The sequence below is a fragment of the Pleuronectes platessa genome, chromosome 19 (genome assembly GCF_947347685.1).
Source record: "Pleuronectes platessa chromosome 19, fPlePla1.1, whole genome shotgun sequence".
Taxonomy (NCBI): domain Eukaryota; kingdom Metazoa; phylum Chordata; class Actinopteri; order Pleuronectiformes; family Pleuronectidae; genus Pleuronectes; species Pleuronectes platessa.
In genome coordinates, this window is record NC_070644.1 from 11723367 (window position 1) to 11737510 (window position 14144).

At 44.3% G+C, this 14144-nt stretch overlaps 1 protein-coding gene across 1 annotated transcript in view; it reads left to right on the forward strand.

The window, feature by feature from the left end:
• Window positions 1–14144, forward strand: part of LOC128424966 (astrotactin-2-like) — a 245322-nt gene that overhangs the window by 204674 nt on the left and 26504 nt on the right. Inside the window, 2 exon segments of the mRNA XM_053411420.1 lie at window positions 5131–5264; window positions 7424–7572. Coding sequence (XP_053267395.1) covers window positions 5131–5264; window positions 7424–7572 — 283 coding nt within the window.

A 14144-nucleotide genomic window follows, 5' to 3' on the forward strand; every position in this document is an offset into this window, starting at 1 on the left:
GGAAGAAAAGGTTTGAGGTCCACTGCCTCTTTGTCTTATAACTGAGTACAGCTCAAATCGCTCTGCTCTCGGGCTTGGCTTCCTCCGAACCTGGTCTTGACTTGAATTCGACTGGAACTGGTCTTGGAGTCGACTCGGACTCGACCGAGGTGGTCTCGCTTACAGGCCCACCGTGCACGCAAAAACACACACACGCACGCACACAGACACTCCCATGTTTTAATGCCAGCGAGAAGAAAAAAAGCCTCAGTGGATAAATAAATAAGCTTACGTCTGTGGAGGCTGCCAGTGGTCCTAGGTCCTGTGTTGCTGTGACTGAATTATGGCAAACCTTTTGAACAAATTGGCTGTGATTCTAATGGGTCAGAATGCTCTATATCTTGCCAAGCAGCCACTGTCATGCTCTCAACCGAACGCAACGCTGCAACCCCTCGCAGGGGCGTGTCTGGAGTGGCTTCAGTGGGTCCAGGAGGGGCACGGAGGAGCATTACACAACAGGGCAGATTTATTTGCAAAGGGTGGGAAGAGCCTGCTTTTGGTTACCTTCTTAACCAGCATCCACATATCGGAGGAGTGAACATAATGATGAACGCAAAATATGCTGAGTGCCTGGGCGGCATTTTCCCATTCATGTTATTTATGAAGAGCACGGACGGTGAAAGACCACACCCTGAATGCTGATGCCATCTTTGGGTAATAGTCTGGCACATAGTTTATTTCACACATAAAACAGAAAGTATTAATCAACCAGATTAATATAAACCTTGTATGGCTCGTACACACCATGTGTTAGTCAACGTTCTGGACGTCAATCCTTCTGTAAGTCAGGGTTTTCCTCCTGTAGCCTTATTATGACTTGCTTTAGGGCTGTGGGTATAGCAGAAGCACACGGACAGTTACATCTATGTAAATCCACAATGTTGGACACCTAAACTCCCAGGTCTAGATTAAGGAGCGGAAGATATTATCGGATAATAATTGTCAAACATAAAATGGAAAACAAGGGGTAACCTACTAAATAAATCTCCACAAAATATCGTCGACATCCTTCACTTTCTTCAAAAACAATCCATCCTTTTGGTGATGAATGATTCACTGGCAATTATCCCATTAAATGGGTTTGCAACTTTTAAAAGGGTCTTAAAACAATAGCCAAGTGCATGTATGAACCTTGTTGTAACCTTTGCATGCTGTAATTAAGAGATACATCAGTTATGTCCTTCCAATGTTCACAAGAGGTGGCGGGAGAAGTCGTCTCATCGATAATTTGGTCATATTTCCTCTACACCATTCGTCTAAATAATGGAAAACTGCTTGAAAACAAAAGTGTCTCCACAGTTTCCTCAGCTTCATCAAAGTATGGTCAAACCCCGGAGCACATGTTTATTATTATACGCAAAACACGATACCCAATTGTAGGTTCTGTCATTGGTTTTAAATCATAACTGAAAAGAAGTTGGATTTGTTTTCAGTTGTGTTTTATCCTTTTTTTTCTTCGTTGGCTTTGTTATTGTTGGCGCAGTTTTCTGTTTTTGCAACACACGATAAGATAGCCGAGTGACGGGCCAATCGACGTCGCTGGAAACGTCTGGTCGGATCAGATGTAAGCGGCAGACAGAATTGGCCCACCTAAAAACAGTACCTGCTGTGTGAGGGTTCAACTGTGACACGGCATGCCCCCAACACCCCCCTCCCCATCAACCTCTGGGTGAACCAACCCTCCATCTGCCCCCAGTGTCCAATTTCCTGGAAGTACTACTTTTGATATGGTTCCTAGAAGCAGCCGATTGGTTAACACCATTAGCCCTGAATGATTGGAAGAGCCACCACATCAATGCATGTGTGCACGCCACACACACACACACACACACACACACACACACACACACACACTTAGGTCACCATCGATGGTGTCCTGTGTGTGCTGACTTAGATTCTTTACAACCACTGGTGATCGTCTTATAAATCAATACTGCGGGCCAGCTGGCCAGTGTTTTCGTGTATTAGCCTCTGAAGACAGACAGTAATATGGTCAGCTTAGACTAGACAAACAGATTAATACATTAAAGAGGTCACAATGGCCTCCTTTGCCTTCTTGTAAGTCATGACCGGCTTCTACGTAAGTGAAAGGTCCAAATAGTGTTTTGGTGCCAGTGAGTCTGTGAGGCCCAAATGACGTAAAGCCTTGGAATTCGTGGCTGGACTTGCTTCTGATCTTCAGTGGCCTTGTCCTCCGCTGATCGTGTCTTCCTTTCAAAGCAGGGGGGATGATTACATTTCAGCTCAATTTGTTCAGTATCAATAAGGCCAATAAAGAGGGATTGAGGCATATATTTCGTGACCCTGAGTGCGTCGCTCGGTTCGTGAGATAGAGTCGGTCATGACTTGACGAAAGCGCCTTGCACTGTCACAGTCTCTGCTCAGATAAGGCTTCCTTTGTCATACAACACTTGGGTCTTCTACGGGACGAGCAGAGCAAGAGTAGGTTGGTTTCATAACCTGTCCGGCCACCTCCGAATGTGTATGGATCTATAGTGTTCTGGGAAATGTATGATCCGCGGTGAATCAATAAAGTATAGGGTATCGAGTCCCGGGCCTTTCCTCACTGACCCTAGGCCTTTTGTTTCCCACATCGGCAGGACATATCCCCGTCTCTACCACTGCACACTTGACCCATTACCAGATAGTCACTATCACTTCTTCGTGCTTTTCTCGAAATCCTCATCCCCGTTTTACCTCCTGTGCCCCCGCCCGACCCCCCGGCTCATTCTGTAAACCACAACTAGATTCCCTGTTTACCCAGTGGAGACTGGCTTGCATTACTCTTCAAACATAAACACGGTGGTAATCGCTTTGTCTATTTTTCACATGTGCAGCCATGCATTCAAGCGTGCAGACCCATATGGGGTTTTTCTAGGAATTTGGTGGTGGTAAACGCATGGCGGTCCTGTGGTCTTTCTCCCCTCTTTGCCCCTAGCAGCAGAGGTCATTTCTCATTTCTCATATTTGTCTAGTCTATGTGCAAGCACAGGCCTCGTGCACAGCTTGTTTTTTTCTGGTTGCCTTTGTCTTTGGCCTGCTTCCCACCGTCATGAGGTGGCAAGACCCCTTGCAGCAGTTATCCACATGGTTTCAGGCGGGGGGGGGGGGGAATTAAATAACCTTTTTCCCCCTTTTTTCGGTTTTCCAAGGGGTTATTATATAGCGAAGGCTTACAGTGCTTGCCTATCCCCTATAATAACTGCTCCTTCAGCAGCCTAATTTAGAGGGGCTTGTATGGGAGGATAAATAATGAGAAAGCCTTGACTGGTGAAGGATCCTGATCCTGTCCCACGGTAAGTTGGGGAGAGTTGGGAGTCTACATTTTCAAACCTTTGTTTTTTTTTTGTTAATCTTGGGGTTGTGGGGGGGGGGGGGGGGTTGTCAGATTCCCTTCAGTCTCTCCAGGTTCATCCTCATCTTTTCTCACTCTTTCCTACTCTACCACTCATTCAGGCCACTTCCACTCTCAAGATCCTTTGCCTTGAGTGAAAGCAAGTGGTATTGGGAGTCAGTTCCCATGAAAGTCTGTCGAGCCTCCTTTACAGCTAACAATGCAGTGTTGTGGAAATGCTAACATCAGCTTCTGAGTGCATACCCTGACTGTGTTTTTGGCCGAGCCGTCTGCCTCTCTGGTCGGGACTAAGCCCAAAGTCCTCTCAAATGTCACTTTCACTAATCAACACACTGCAGAAATCTTCCTTGGCATTTCTCCAATGAAATGAAACAACCAACTATGGAAATCAATCATTAATTGCTGTGTGTGTGTGTGTGTGTGTGTGTGTGTGTGTGTGTGTGTGTGTGTGTGTGTGTGTGTGTGTGTGTGTGTGTGTGTGTGTGTGTGTGTGTGTGTGTGTGTGTGTGTGTGTGTGTGTGTGTGTGTGTGTGTGTCTGTTGCATGCGCCTGATTCATGCTGCATGTGCGTGGCCGTCCTAAAAATGTGTGTGGTCTCATCAATTCCTTTTGCTTTCGGATAAGTCAGTGTCATGGTGTGTTGGAAACAAAGGAGTGGCTCCTCTCTGCTTTTTGGTGGATGGCTGTTGCCCAGCGATAATGTTTCCACACGGTTCCAGTGTCCTATTTTTGTGACCATGATCAAGCACATCTCCCAACGTGGTCTGCATGAGGCAGCGCTACCAGCCGGTCAGAGCACATAAATATCTGAGTGCTCCATTGATCCATAGTGTGAGAGGGGGAGCCAGAGGGCTGGCGAACTCCCTTGAACTCCCTCTATATCATGCCTGTGGATGTAGGGAAAGCCCTGACATTATACTTTATTACTTTGACGGTTATATTGGCATATTGCTGCCTTTTAGAGAATGACTGCGCCTCTGCCTCTGATTTTTTTCCTTCTTCTTTCGCCCCGTTAATGAAGCTGCACACGGAGATGTAAGGAGATGACATCATCTCCTTACATCTCACTACCCCACCCCCTCCGTCCCCTACCCAGACAGGCCGACAGCGACAGATGCACACACACACATGCACACACCCCTCACACACCAACATGCGCATAGAACGGCGGAGGTGGGGAGTGTCACAGCTGTCACACCTCCATTATAAAAGTCACAGCGCATCTATGATATCACAGTGTAAGCTTGTCGATATTATGGTGCGATGTTCCTACCTTCCGGTAATTGGGAGCTGTGGGTGTGAAAAGGTCACTCTGTGCGTGTGTGCGTGCATGCGTGCGTGCGTGTGTGTGTGTGTGTGTGTGTGAGTGAGAGTGTGTGTCTACCTGTACTGCTATCTTTGTGAGATCCATTTTGAGCCTAAGACTATTTCGCCAGCCCTCACTTCCTCAAGGAGCTATTAAAGTAAGGCTGAGGTTTGACATGTTAGCACTCATGGCTCATTTCAGGGGATAAGGCGAAAATAAATGATTATAGTCGGTGGACAGTCATCATATGGACAGCGGTACAGGAGTGTGTGTCTACGTGTGCGTGCTGGGATATGGAGGGCAGTGGTGGGGAAGGTGGGCGGGTCAGGAGGTGGGGGTGGGGGGGGGGGGGGGGGGGGTAAACCTAGATGGACGGGCTGCGCATGTTCCAAGAGATAATTGCATTTCTGTCACCTGTTACCCTTTACAGGCCTTCAAAGGTGCCACAATGAGCTCATACTGGTGTGCTGGAAAGGGCGATGTCATTGATAACTGGTGTCGCTGTGACCTGAGTGCCTTCAGCAAAGATGGCCTGCCTAACTGCAGTCCCCTCCGGCAGCCGATGTAAGTGTGAGGTGACACCACGACACCCAGGAACTCCTGCACAGGAGAGATTTCATGGTTGCATGCACTGATGCACTGCAGACACACTCATGTATGCATGTGGACATGCGCGCACACACACACACACGCACACACACGTATCAAACACCTGTCTCTACCTGACTCCTGAGTCACTGAAGAAAGTTGTAGACAAAAGTCCCCAAAGTTCTAATAACTGTCAGTCGGCCATTACACCCCTCTGAAAAGAACATGCTCTCATCCAAGGTGTCCTGACAATACCCCTGAGGCTTTTCTGAGTCATCCACCCCCAGATAGCGTTGCTCTGAGAACTTCTGAAAAAGGAGCAGGAAGTTGAAAGGGCAAAGCTGCAGAGGACGGGGCCACAATCAAAGCATTTAAAATATGCCTTGTATATTATATTGGTGTATTGCGATCCAGAATGAATGCCAATGTTCTCTGGCACCACTATAAATTAATAAAAGCGTAACAAGGATAAAATATAGTGTAGCTGCTGCAAGAGAGCATTGTGGGTCCAAGACCTAATGACATTTGCACCCAATGTAATGGTTTCTTTTTGGCAGAGGCCCTGCCCACATATCATCTATAACCACATTTTTAGCTTGAAATCATTCTTGCTGACGTAATGTAAAGAATTGTATAACACGTGGAGGGGATGCCGAAGCAAATTTTGACAGCAAATATGCAAACTCATTTTCCAAAAGTCGGTGATGCTAGACCAGTTCAATTTTGAAATTGAAACCCATGTCCTCATTCAGTCTTCGCCAGAGACTACAATACATCAAATGCTTTCACCTTGTCATTGTTGGTAAAGAGGGGCAATGTCACCGCCCAACAAAATAGTGGCATACTATGAATCTCCCAACACACAGGAGTCTCATGAAAATGATTTACTGACCTTTCTAATTCTATTATACAACGGAGGAGCAAGGCCATATAGGAGAAAAGAAATCCAGAGATTTTGAGAATTAATTCGGAAGTCATAATTTTACGTGCCCATTTTCTGACTTTCCCCCTCTAGTGTGACACCTAAATTATGAAATTATTTTCATAATGTTACGCTGTTATTCTTGAAATCTCTGATTTTCTTTTACCTTGAAGGGACTACACATAGATGGTTTTGATGCTTAAAAAAACACATTCCTAATTTACAGCTATGCTTTCTGTGATGATTGTACATGGAACAAAGTATTTGTGTTTCACTTGCTCCTGAAATACAGACTGTAAATCGGTTCAAATCCCAGCACTCTTCCAGGGACTCCCATGCTTATTCTTACAATACACACAGTTTCCAAAATCAAGGATAAACAAGGAACCTCCATTTTTTCACTCCAACATGGGTGAGAAGTTGTTATAAAGACATCAAATGGGAACAACTACAATTCAAAAACTCGAGCGCTGCTGCTATTTACATATTGTGGTGAGACTTAGCGATAGTTTACCAAAAGTGCTGGGTTTTCTGACATACGCACTGATACTTGAGACTTGAGATTATGCTGCACAAGTGTTGCACAAGTAGTTTGAGATGCTTTTATGGTTGTTTTGTTTGTGGATTGCGGTTATGGAAATGGAGAAGAGGGGTGTGGTTTCAGGCTCTTCTCATTTGCCCAATGCTGCTGGCACGAAAGGCCCAAAGAAGATTCACTGCAGCAGCCAAATCTCCCACTCACTCACTGACCAGAGTGTAAGACCTGTAAAAACCTGCATTACTACTATTATTATTATTATTATTATTATTATTATTGTCCATGAGGATGAAACAGAGTGGTGTGCTTTGTATGAAAGAGGGATAACCCACCTCTCTCACGCCACTGTCACAGATACAGCTGGAGGGCAGGCGAAGATGGAAATACTGTTCTTTCATCTCTTTGGTGAAATTAAACAGGGGAAACCTCTGGAGAACAGGTGGCATCGGAATGTTGTTTTGTCAGGAGCCTGCCATTTGCCATCCTGTTGTCCGATGAGATGTTGGCAGAGGTGGGACAGCCTCAGCCCAGGAATGACCACATGAGATAACTCTTCCATTCTCAGTTTAGGCCTATATGTGACACAACTGGCCCATGCATGCACACTGACATTAACAGTCTCATTGTTTATAATCATCACATGACCACATCTTAAAGTTTATTTTCTCTGATCAGTTTTCGCTTAGCCCCTTACCTGGAGCCCTCGAGCACCATGGTGGCCCTGGAGTGGATGGATGTGGAGCCTCTGATTGGCTGCAAGGTTGCTGACTACATCATCCAGCACAAACGAGTGGAGGACCCCTCGGAGGCAGAGGTCTACACAGGTGAAGAAAAAAAAATCATACATATAACTGTCTAGATGTAGGACTATCATCCAATATCGACATGCAATATAGAAAAGAAGATTCCTTCACTATACAAATGTATACACAGTCAATTTGAACATACTAAAGGAGCAATGAAAAGCCTCACCCAGTTGGGAGATTTAGATGCCTTGCTCAAGGACATGTACCTCGTGGATTGAGGGGGACGGCCACTGCTCATTCACGTCCCCCTCCCACACTTATTCCTGCTGATCCAGGGATTTGATCCAGTGAGCTTTTGGGTTTAAGCCCAACTCTCTAACCGCAAGGCCTCAACATGAAAGTCTGTCATGATTTGGAAATTTAATTAGCTTAGTGCTCATGTTTGTTGTTTTACTGATATAAACATGTGCAGAGAGAGAGGATCATATCTACATTTTGATCATTGTGAACGTTTCATCAGCTCTTTTGGGTGGCAGTGTTTACCGCTGTTGTTCCAAATACAGATGATCATCTCTTCCTGTGTGGATTTTGCATGTTCCACCAAACTCATCTTGGTTTCCCTCTCCCGTCCACAGGAGTGGAAATTAGGTGGATTAGAGGCTCTAAATTGTATAAATCGGGTTAATCCTGTGACTGCCTCATGAGTACCGGCGTTTGGGAAAGTTTCTCACATACTCTGTTCTGCAAACAGAAGTCAACAAGGAGCCGTGCTTCAGGCCAATGGTGAGAGGATGATGAGGGTCAGAGAGGATATTTAAATTCCACAGATAAATTGAATAATACATATGTTTGAGGAGGTGCTGGGGAGACTCTAAACGGAAAGAGTCAAGTTACAGTTGTGGGAAAAGAGGCAAAGTTTTTGGTCTAGTTACAGAACAGAGGGAGGCTCTCAGGCTGAGGATGGGAGAAAGTGACGTAGGTGCAATTTATCAGGCGCCGCGAACGGTTCTGACCGCTGTGCCGCGGGGCCTAGGTAAGTGGTTGCGGTTGTGACGAGTGGCTGGGGTGAATCAGCGGAAGGGTGATAGGAGTTTAATAATATCGAAGAGATGAGGTGGTCTGGATGAAGCTGGCTTTAGTCACTGGGAAGCCTGGACGGGGCCATCCATCACCCCTGGGAGGAGTACTGATGAAGCGTGGGCACCAGCGAGCGAAGAGAGGATACAGACTGCTAGACACAGGCATGCTGGCAGAGGTGAGGTAGGAAGGGGCAGATGGTGTGGGTGACTCACTGCGCTATGTGCCAGTCACCACTATAAATCATGTCATTATAGACAGTAATATATCGATGAGAAGTCATCGTCGTCATCATTTGTCTTTAATCCTCTTCTCCTGCCTTTATGCCTGTCACTCTTTATCTCGAGCGATTAGTCATGTTCCACTCAGTCAATTTTCTCGAAACGTCTCGTTAAAGATACAAAACTAATAGAGAAATTCAGGGGGGGGGGGGGGAGCAACTTATTTATGTATGTGCTCAAGTATATGAGCCACCGGAAGCCCTCAAATACCTCAAGTTTTTTTTGTTTTGTTTTTAAATCTTGTAATATAAAATAGCGAGTCTCAGGAAGGGTCACTGTGATAAATCGTTTGAGGATCGCTTTGGAGTTCCCTTGCAAAACATTTAGCATTCTCTCTACAATACCTTTTTACGTTACCTTGCGATACTTTCCCATTTTATCTTGCAGCAGTGTCTAGTTCCCATCATGCAACATTTTATGAGTTTTTCGTTACAGGCAGGAAAACGCGGCCTGAGCTGCACTTTACTACATATCGCTCTGAAGAAGAAAAATACTGTGAGGTAATGAAAAAAGTGTTGTGCGATAACAGAAAAGTATTGCAAAGAATGAATCTTCTAAAAATGTCTCACCATCATCCTTCAGAGGCTCCTTTAGGATTTTGTTAGGGAAGCAGGTTAAAGTCAGGCAAATATAAAATCACCAGATGTTGGAATCACCAGATGAAAGAACAAACAACAAAAAAGCTGCCTTTCAGGGTTTCCATTTAATGCAGCAGGTAATGTTAACTGGCAGGAAACGTCCAACTCTGCAAAATCCCACCTCTGTTGCAAATACTGAAACGTCTAGCCACTGAAACCTCTTTTGTTGTTCAAACTGTGGGCATCACGACTGCTGATACCTGAAAGACATTGCCAGGGTAGATTTATGGAACAGTAGCACCTTCTTTAAAATGATGAGATCTTGTTCTCGGGACTCAGCAAATAGAACAACATGGTGTTTGAGAAGTATTCCTTTCTCACAGCTACTCCGACTTATTTAGAAATTATTGGATTTGTATTCCCCTTTAACCACCACTGGCTTCTTATTTAAGGACTGCCTCAGAGGCACTTTCTAGGAAAATGGAAAATCTCATAATGAAACCACAAGCTGAGATAAATCCGAGGCTCAGTTAAACCTCGTGCCCCTGCTCACCTTACAAAGTAAAATGCTCATCCCACGTTCTCAGGCGCAATCATTCAGTGCTTTTTCTTCTCAGCAGTGCACCACTTGTCTTTTTGCAGACAGATACACACAGGCACAGACACACGTACATTCCCCTATGGACGCCGCCAGTGAAACCAGTCTTCCACCGTTGGCAACCGAGCAGCTCTAATGGAGCAGTTTGGGGATAAATGCTTTGCTCGAGGGCATCTTGGTGGTTTTGTGGAAAGCAAGTGTTGCTCCTTCATTTTCCCTGTTCATATTTTCCAAGACTGTGTGATGATTTGAACCAGTGAGCTTGCAGTCAAGCCTCCCTCTCCGACATCTAATGGTGGATACACACTGAGGGATTACTTGGCTGATTTACAGTAAACCGTATTCAACAATCTAGACAATTGTAGGGGAAAACCCGATCCCAAGCTTAGCTGATGGTTGGCGCAGGAGGGTCGTGTGAGGTGTTTCAAATTCAATTTTTTCAAGTGTTGTTATTAAGTTCAAGTAAAGCAGAAATGTGGTACTTCTCTCAAACCAGAATTGTATGATATTTTTGTCATGTGTTTGTTATACGATCAGTTTGAATAGGGCGGTGTTCTGAATTTCCCCTTGTATGACGTCATAACTGGGGAGAAATAAGGGAAAATTGCAACAGAACAAACAGATTATCACAATGCGTTTTGAATAAAAGTTTAAATAAAGTTTTTTAGTGCTGAATATGTAGCATTTAAATAACCCAAGATCAAAAACAAAACTAGAATGGCACGCACTTGAGCACACACCTTTGCCAAGGTCACACAATCCAGCTGCACCAAATTTCCCACATCATCAAGATCTATGAATTTGACATGAATTATCAGATTATCAAGATCTGCCCCTGTGTCGGGATCCTTGTCCAAATAGAATAGGTCATTTTTTGGGTCAGGTTCCATCCTTCCAAGTTTCCTGGAAATGTGTCGGGTACTTCCTGCCTGATCCTGCCGACAAACAAACAAACCAACCAACAAATAGACCAAAGAACAATGGTGAAAACACAACCTAGTAGTTGGAAGTAATTATATCTCATTCTGACAAAGACACCATAACAGTCCAGCAAGAAAAACAGAAAATATCAAATTGAGAAGTTTTACCTGAGAAACTAAGACATAAAGGATTCTATCTTTGAGCAGATAATGATGATCTCTGAAAACAGAGGACAGATGCGTAGATGAATCCGTCTGGTGGAGAGATTGAACGTGAGCTATTACCAATGTTGCCAGTGGTAAGGGCAGCAGCACCTGCATCCAGGGGAAGAGGTTCAGTCGGCACCGGCAAATCACAGGAGGCTGAGGCTGCATCCTCATCCATTGCCAAGATGAAACACTGCTTTGGGCTAGTGTTTGAGACTGGAAAGATAAACAGACAGACACTCACAAACACACAGCATGAGTCAGACGCTCAGAGAACACACAATTAGCCATGTGCACACTCGTGCAGATGGCTGATGTGAGCATGGAGATGCAGACGCTTGGAAGCAGCCCTCACCTCTTCCCCCCAAAGCCACGTTTCTACGTCGCTACTGTCTAGACAAGGAGAGTATGGGGGACGAGACTGAATCCCTCCTGAGCAGACAACAGCTGGACTGTTTTTAACATCAGTTATGTAATGAGATGACAGAATAGGTGTTTCTTTGTTTCAAGGTTTCTACAGATTGAACATCTATGTGATTTTCAAAAATGTTTTCTTCCTTGTTTAGTTGCAGTTGAGTATAAAATCTGCCAGGTGTCATAAGCAGATAAAGTCTCATTAATTCATAATGTTAGATGCATAAGGAAAAGGATTCTGTTTTTATCTCTGGTTGTCTTCTAAAGGTTACGTATATGGACGAGTGAGATGAGAACAACGAATAAATATATATGTTGTTTCATATATTTATAAATATATATATATATATGTGTGTTATTTATATAAGCTTGCTTTAACACCTTACATTTATGGATACAGGGAACAGACAATGCATTTGAATTCTTGGAATATTAACATAACACACGCCATGTCTATAAGCGAAGCCCTCAGCCAATCAGAGCAGAGTTGTGAGGCGGCCCCAAGGTGCTGCAGCTGGGTCACGGTGACGTTTAGCAGCATCGGCTCCATCGTTTTAAATGGACCTATCTCTTTTCGTACTGCAGGCAGTATAAATAAGCCATATGAGTAAGTCATTAGCGTCATCACCTCGGTGGGGATATGTTATTAGTTTATATTTTTAAACCCCTGAAACCCTGTTGTCTTATCGCTGCAGATGAGGTGTTGCATCTGTTTTGAGAGGCAGTTGGTTTATCGACAGGCTGGTTAAGCTTTCATCCATGTTAATAAGCTGAATTTAATGATGTAATAGCCTGGCTGCTTGGGTTTTTCATTCGCAGCAGCTTCCTGAATGAATCAGGATGCAATCACAGAGTCCTTGAAAAGCCTGACTGTGAATGGCAGCGTCTCCTCTCAGCTCAGATTCACAAATGTCGCCAACGTGACTCCCTCCTGCATGACGTACTTTACAGAAATTATCTCGTGCCCCTGTTCAAGTCATGACAAAGTTTGAGTGTGTTGTTTTGGAAGTGTTTCCTTCAGTTATGAACCCTCCATCAATGCGCTGGGTGACGTAAGGATCAATGATGTGAGCTTAATGGCTGCTTCCAATACCGGTCAGGCCTCTCCCTGCAATTTGTCAATTTCTTGCTCGGTGTACTCGGTCTTACGTCCCTGAACACAAATGCATCCTCATTTATCACACTAGTGAATTTTTCTGCCATCATCATCTCAACTCATCTCATCATCTTTGTATAGCTGCATATTTGACTTTAAACACAGAAAAATATTGATAGGAAAAAGTTTGTGGTATTTATGTTTTCATTTTGATTCTGGGAAAAACTGAACTAAATCAAAAACAATACAAAATTGATAATAAAGAAGTTTTTGTTTTTTTCAGGATGTTATTGTGCTGTTTTTCAGTTTTTTCCACTAACATTGTTTCCGTCCCCCGCCCCTGAAACCTGGCGCCACAAGGTTTCATTTTTCTCTTTTAACATCCTTTTTGACATTCATCGCCATTCCCTCTCTCTGACTTTGTCTTTGTAAGAGGGGAGGTATATTATTTTGTGTAGCAGGAGGGCTTCGGAGGGATTAGGTCATTTTGTAGCAGCACCTGTTTCTCTCCCATCTGTACGAACCATCAACAACAAGGCCCCTGTGTCCGATCCCCTCGGATCACTCCACTTATCGCTGTCTTTTGTAAAGAAAAGTCATCTCGTCTTGAAGGTTTTCTCCCTGGTCTCCCACAAATCTTCTCTCTGAGGTCGACAGTGACTTGGAGATAAGTCTTGTTACTTTGATGTGCGAGAAAACCAGCTGAGCCCTTGGTTCATATATCTAGTTGTTTATATGGATATGATGCTCTATTGGCCGCCCCCAGTATCCCCACACCACCCAGGGCTAGGCCCATATATGCATGGTGGTAAAGCATGAAAGGAAAAAACAGGCGTGTATGAGAATATGCAACACTTAGATGCAACATAGATGGCTATCATGTGTTTGCACCTATGTCATTTCATTTATCTTAATATTGTGAATTTAAATTATTTTTGGTTAAATGGAAACCACTACACAAACCAAATAGCTGTTGTATTGTTGTTGTTTTCCATGGCTATTTAAGTCCACCATTTCCAAACAGTAACACCCTCAGTGCACACTCACCATTACCAGGCTCCGGTGCTTTTGTTGATTTGCTATGTGTCATCTCACAATTACACTGACACAGACCAGAGTTGGTCCTATTGTTCACATTAGCAGTTAATCACGAGAGGTTGTCTCCTCGCTGGCAGTTGAAAGGGAAAACAAGGCTCACCTCGGTAGCAGATGCTCCTTCGTATCCTTGAAAGCCTCCCACTTCCACGAAACAAAGTCAGGGTTTCCTCCTCAAGGAATCTGTACTGACGGCTACCTGGTATGACTCTAATCACCTTAGATGTATACTGAACTCGACTGTTTCTTGAACTCCCTCATGGAGTCATCTAGCTGATCTCATGGCCAGAAATGCTGCTGTTCATTTGATTCTGCTGTGGGTTTAATTCTTATTATTTTCAAGCATTGGTGGGCAATCACAGAAAGTGTTTTCTTCATTCAGCA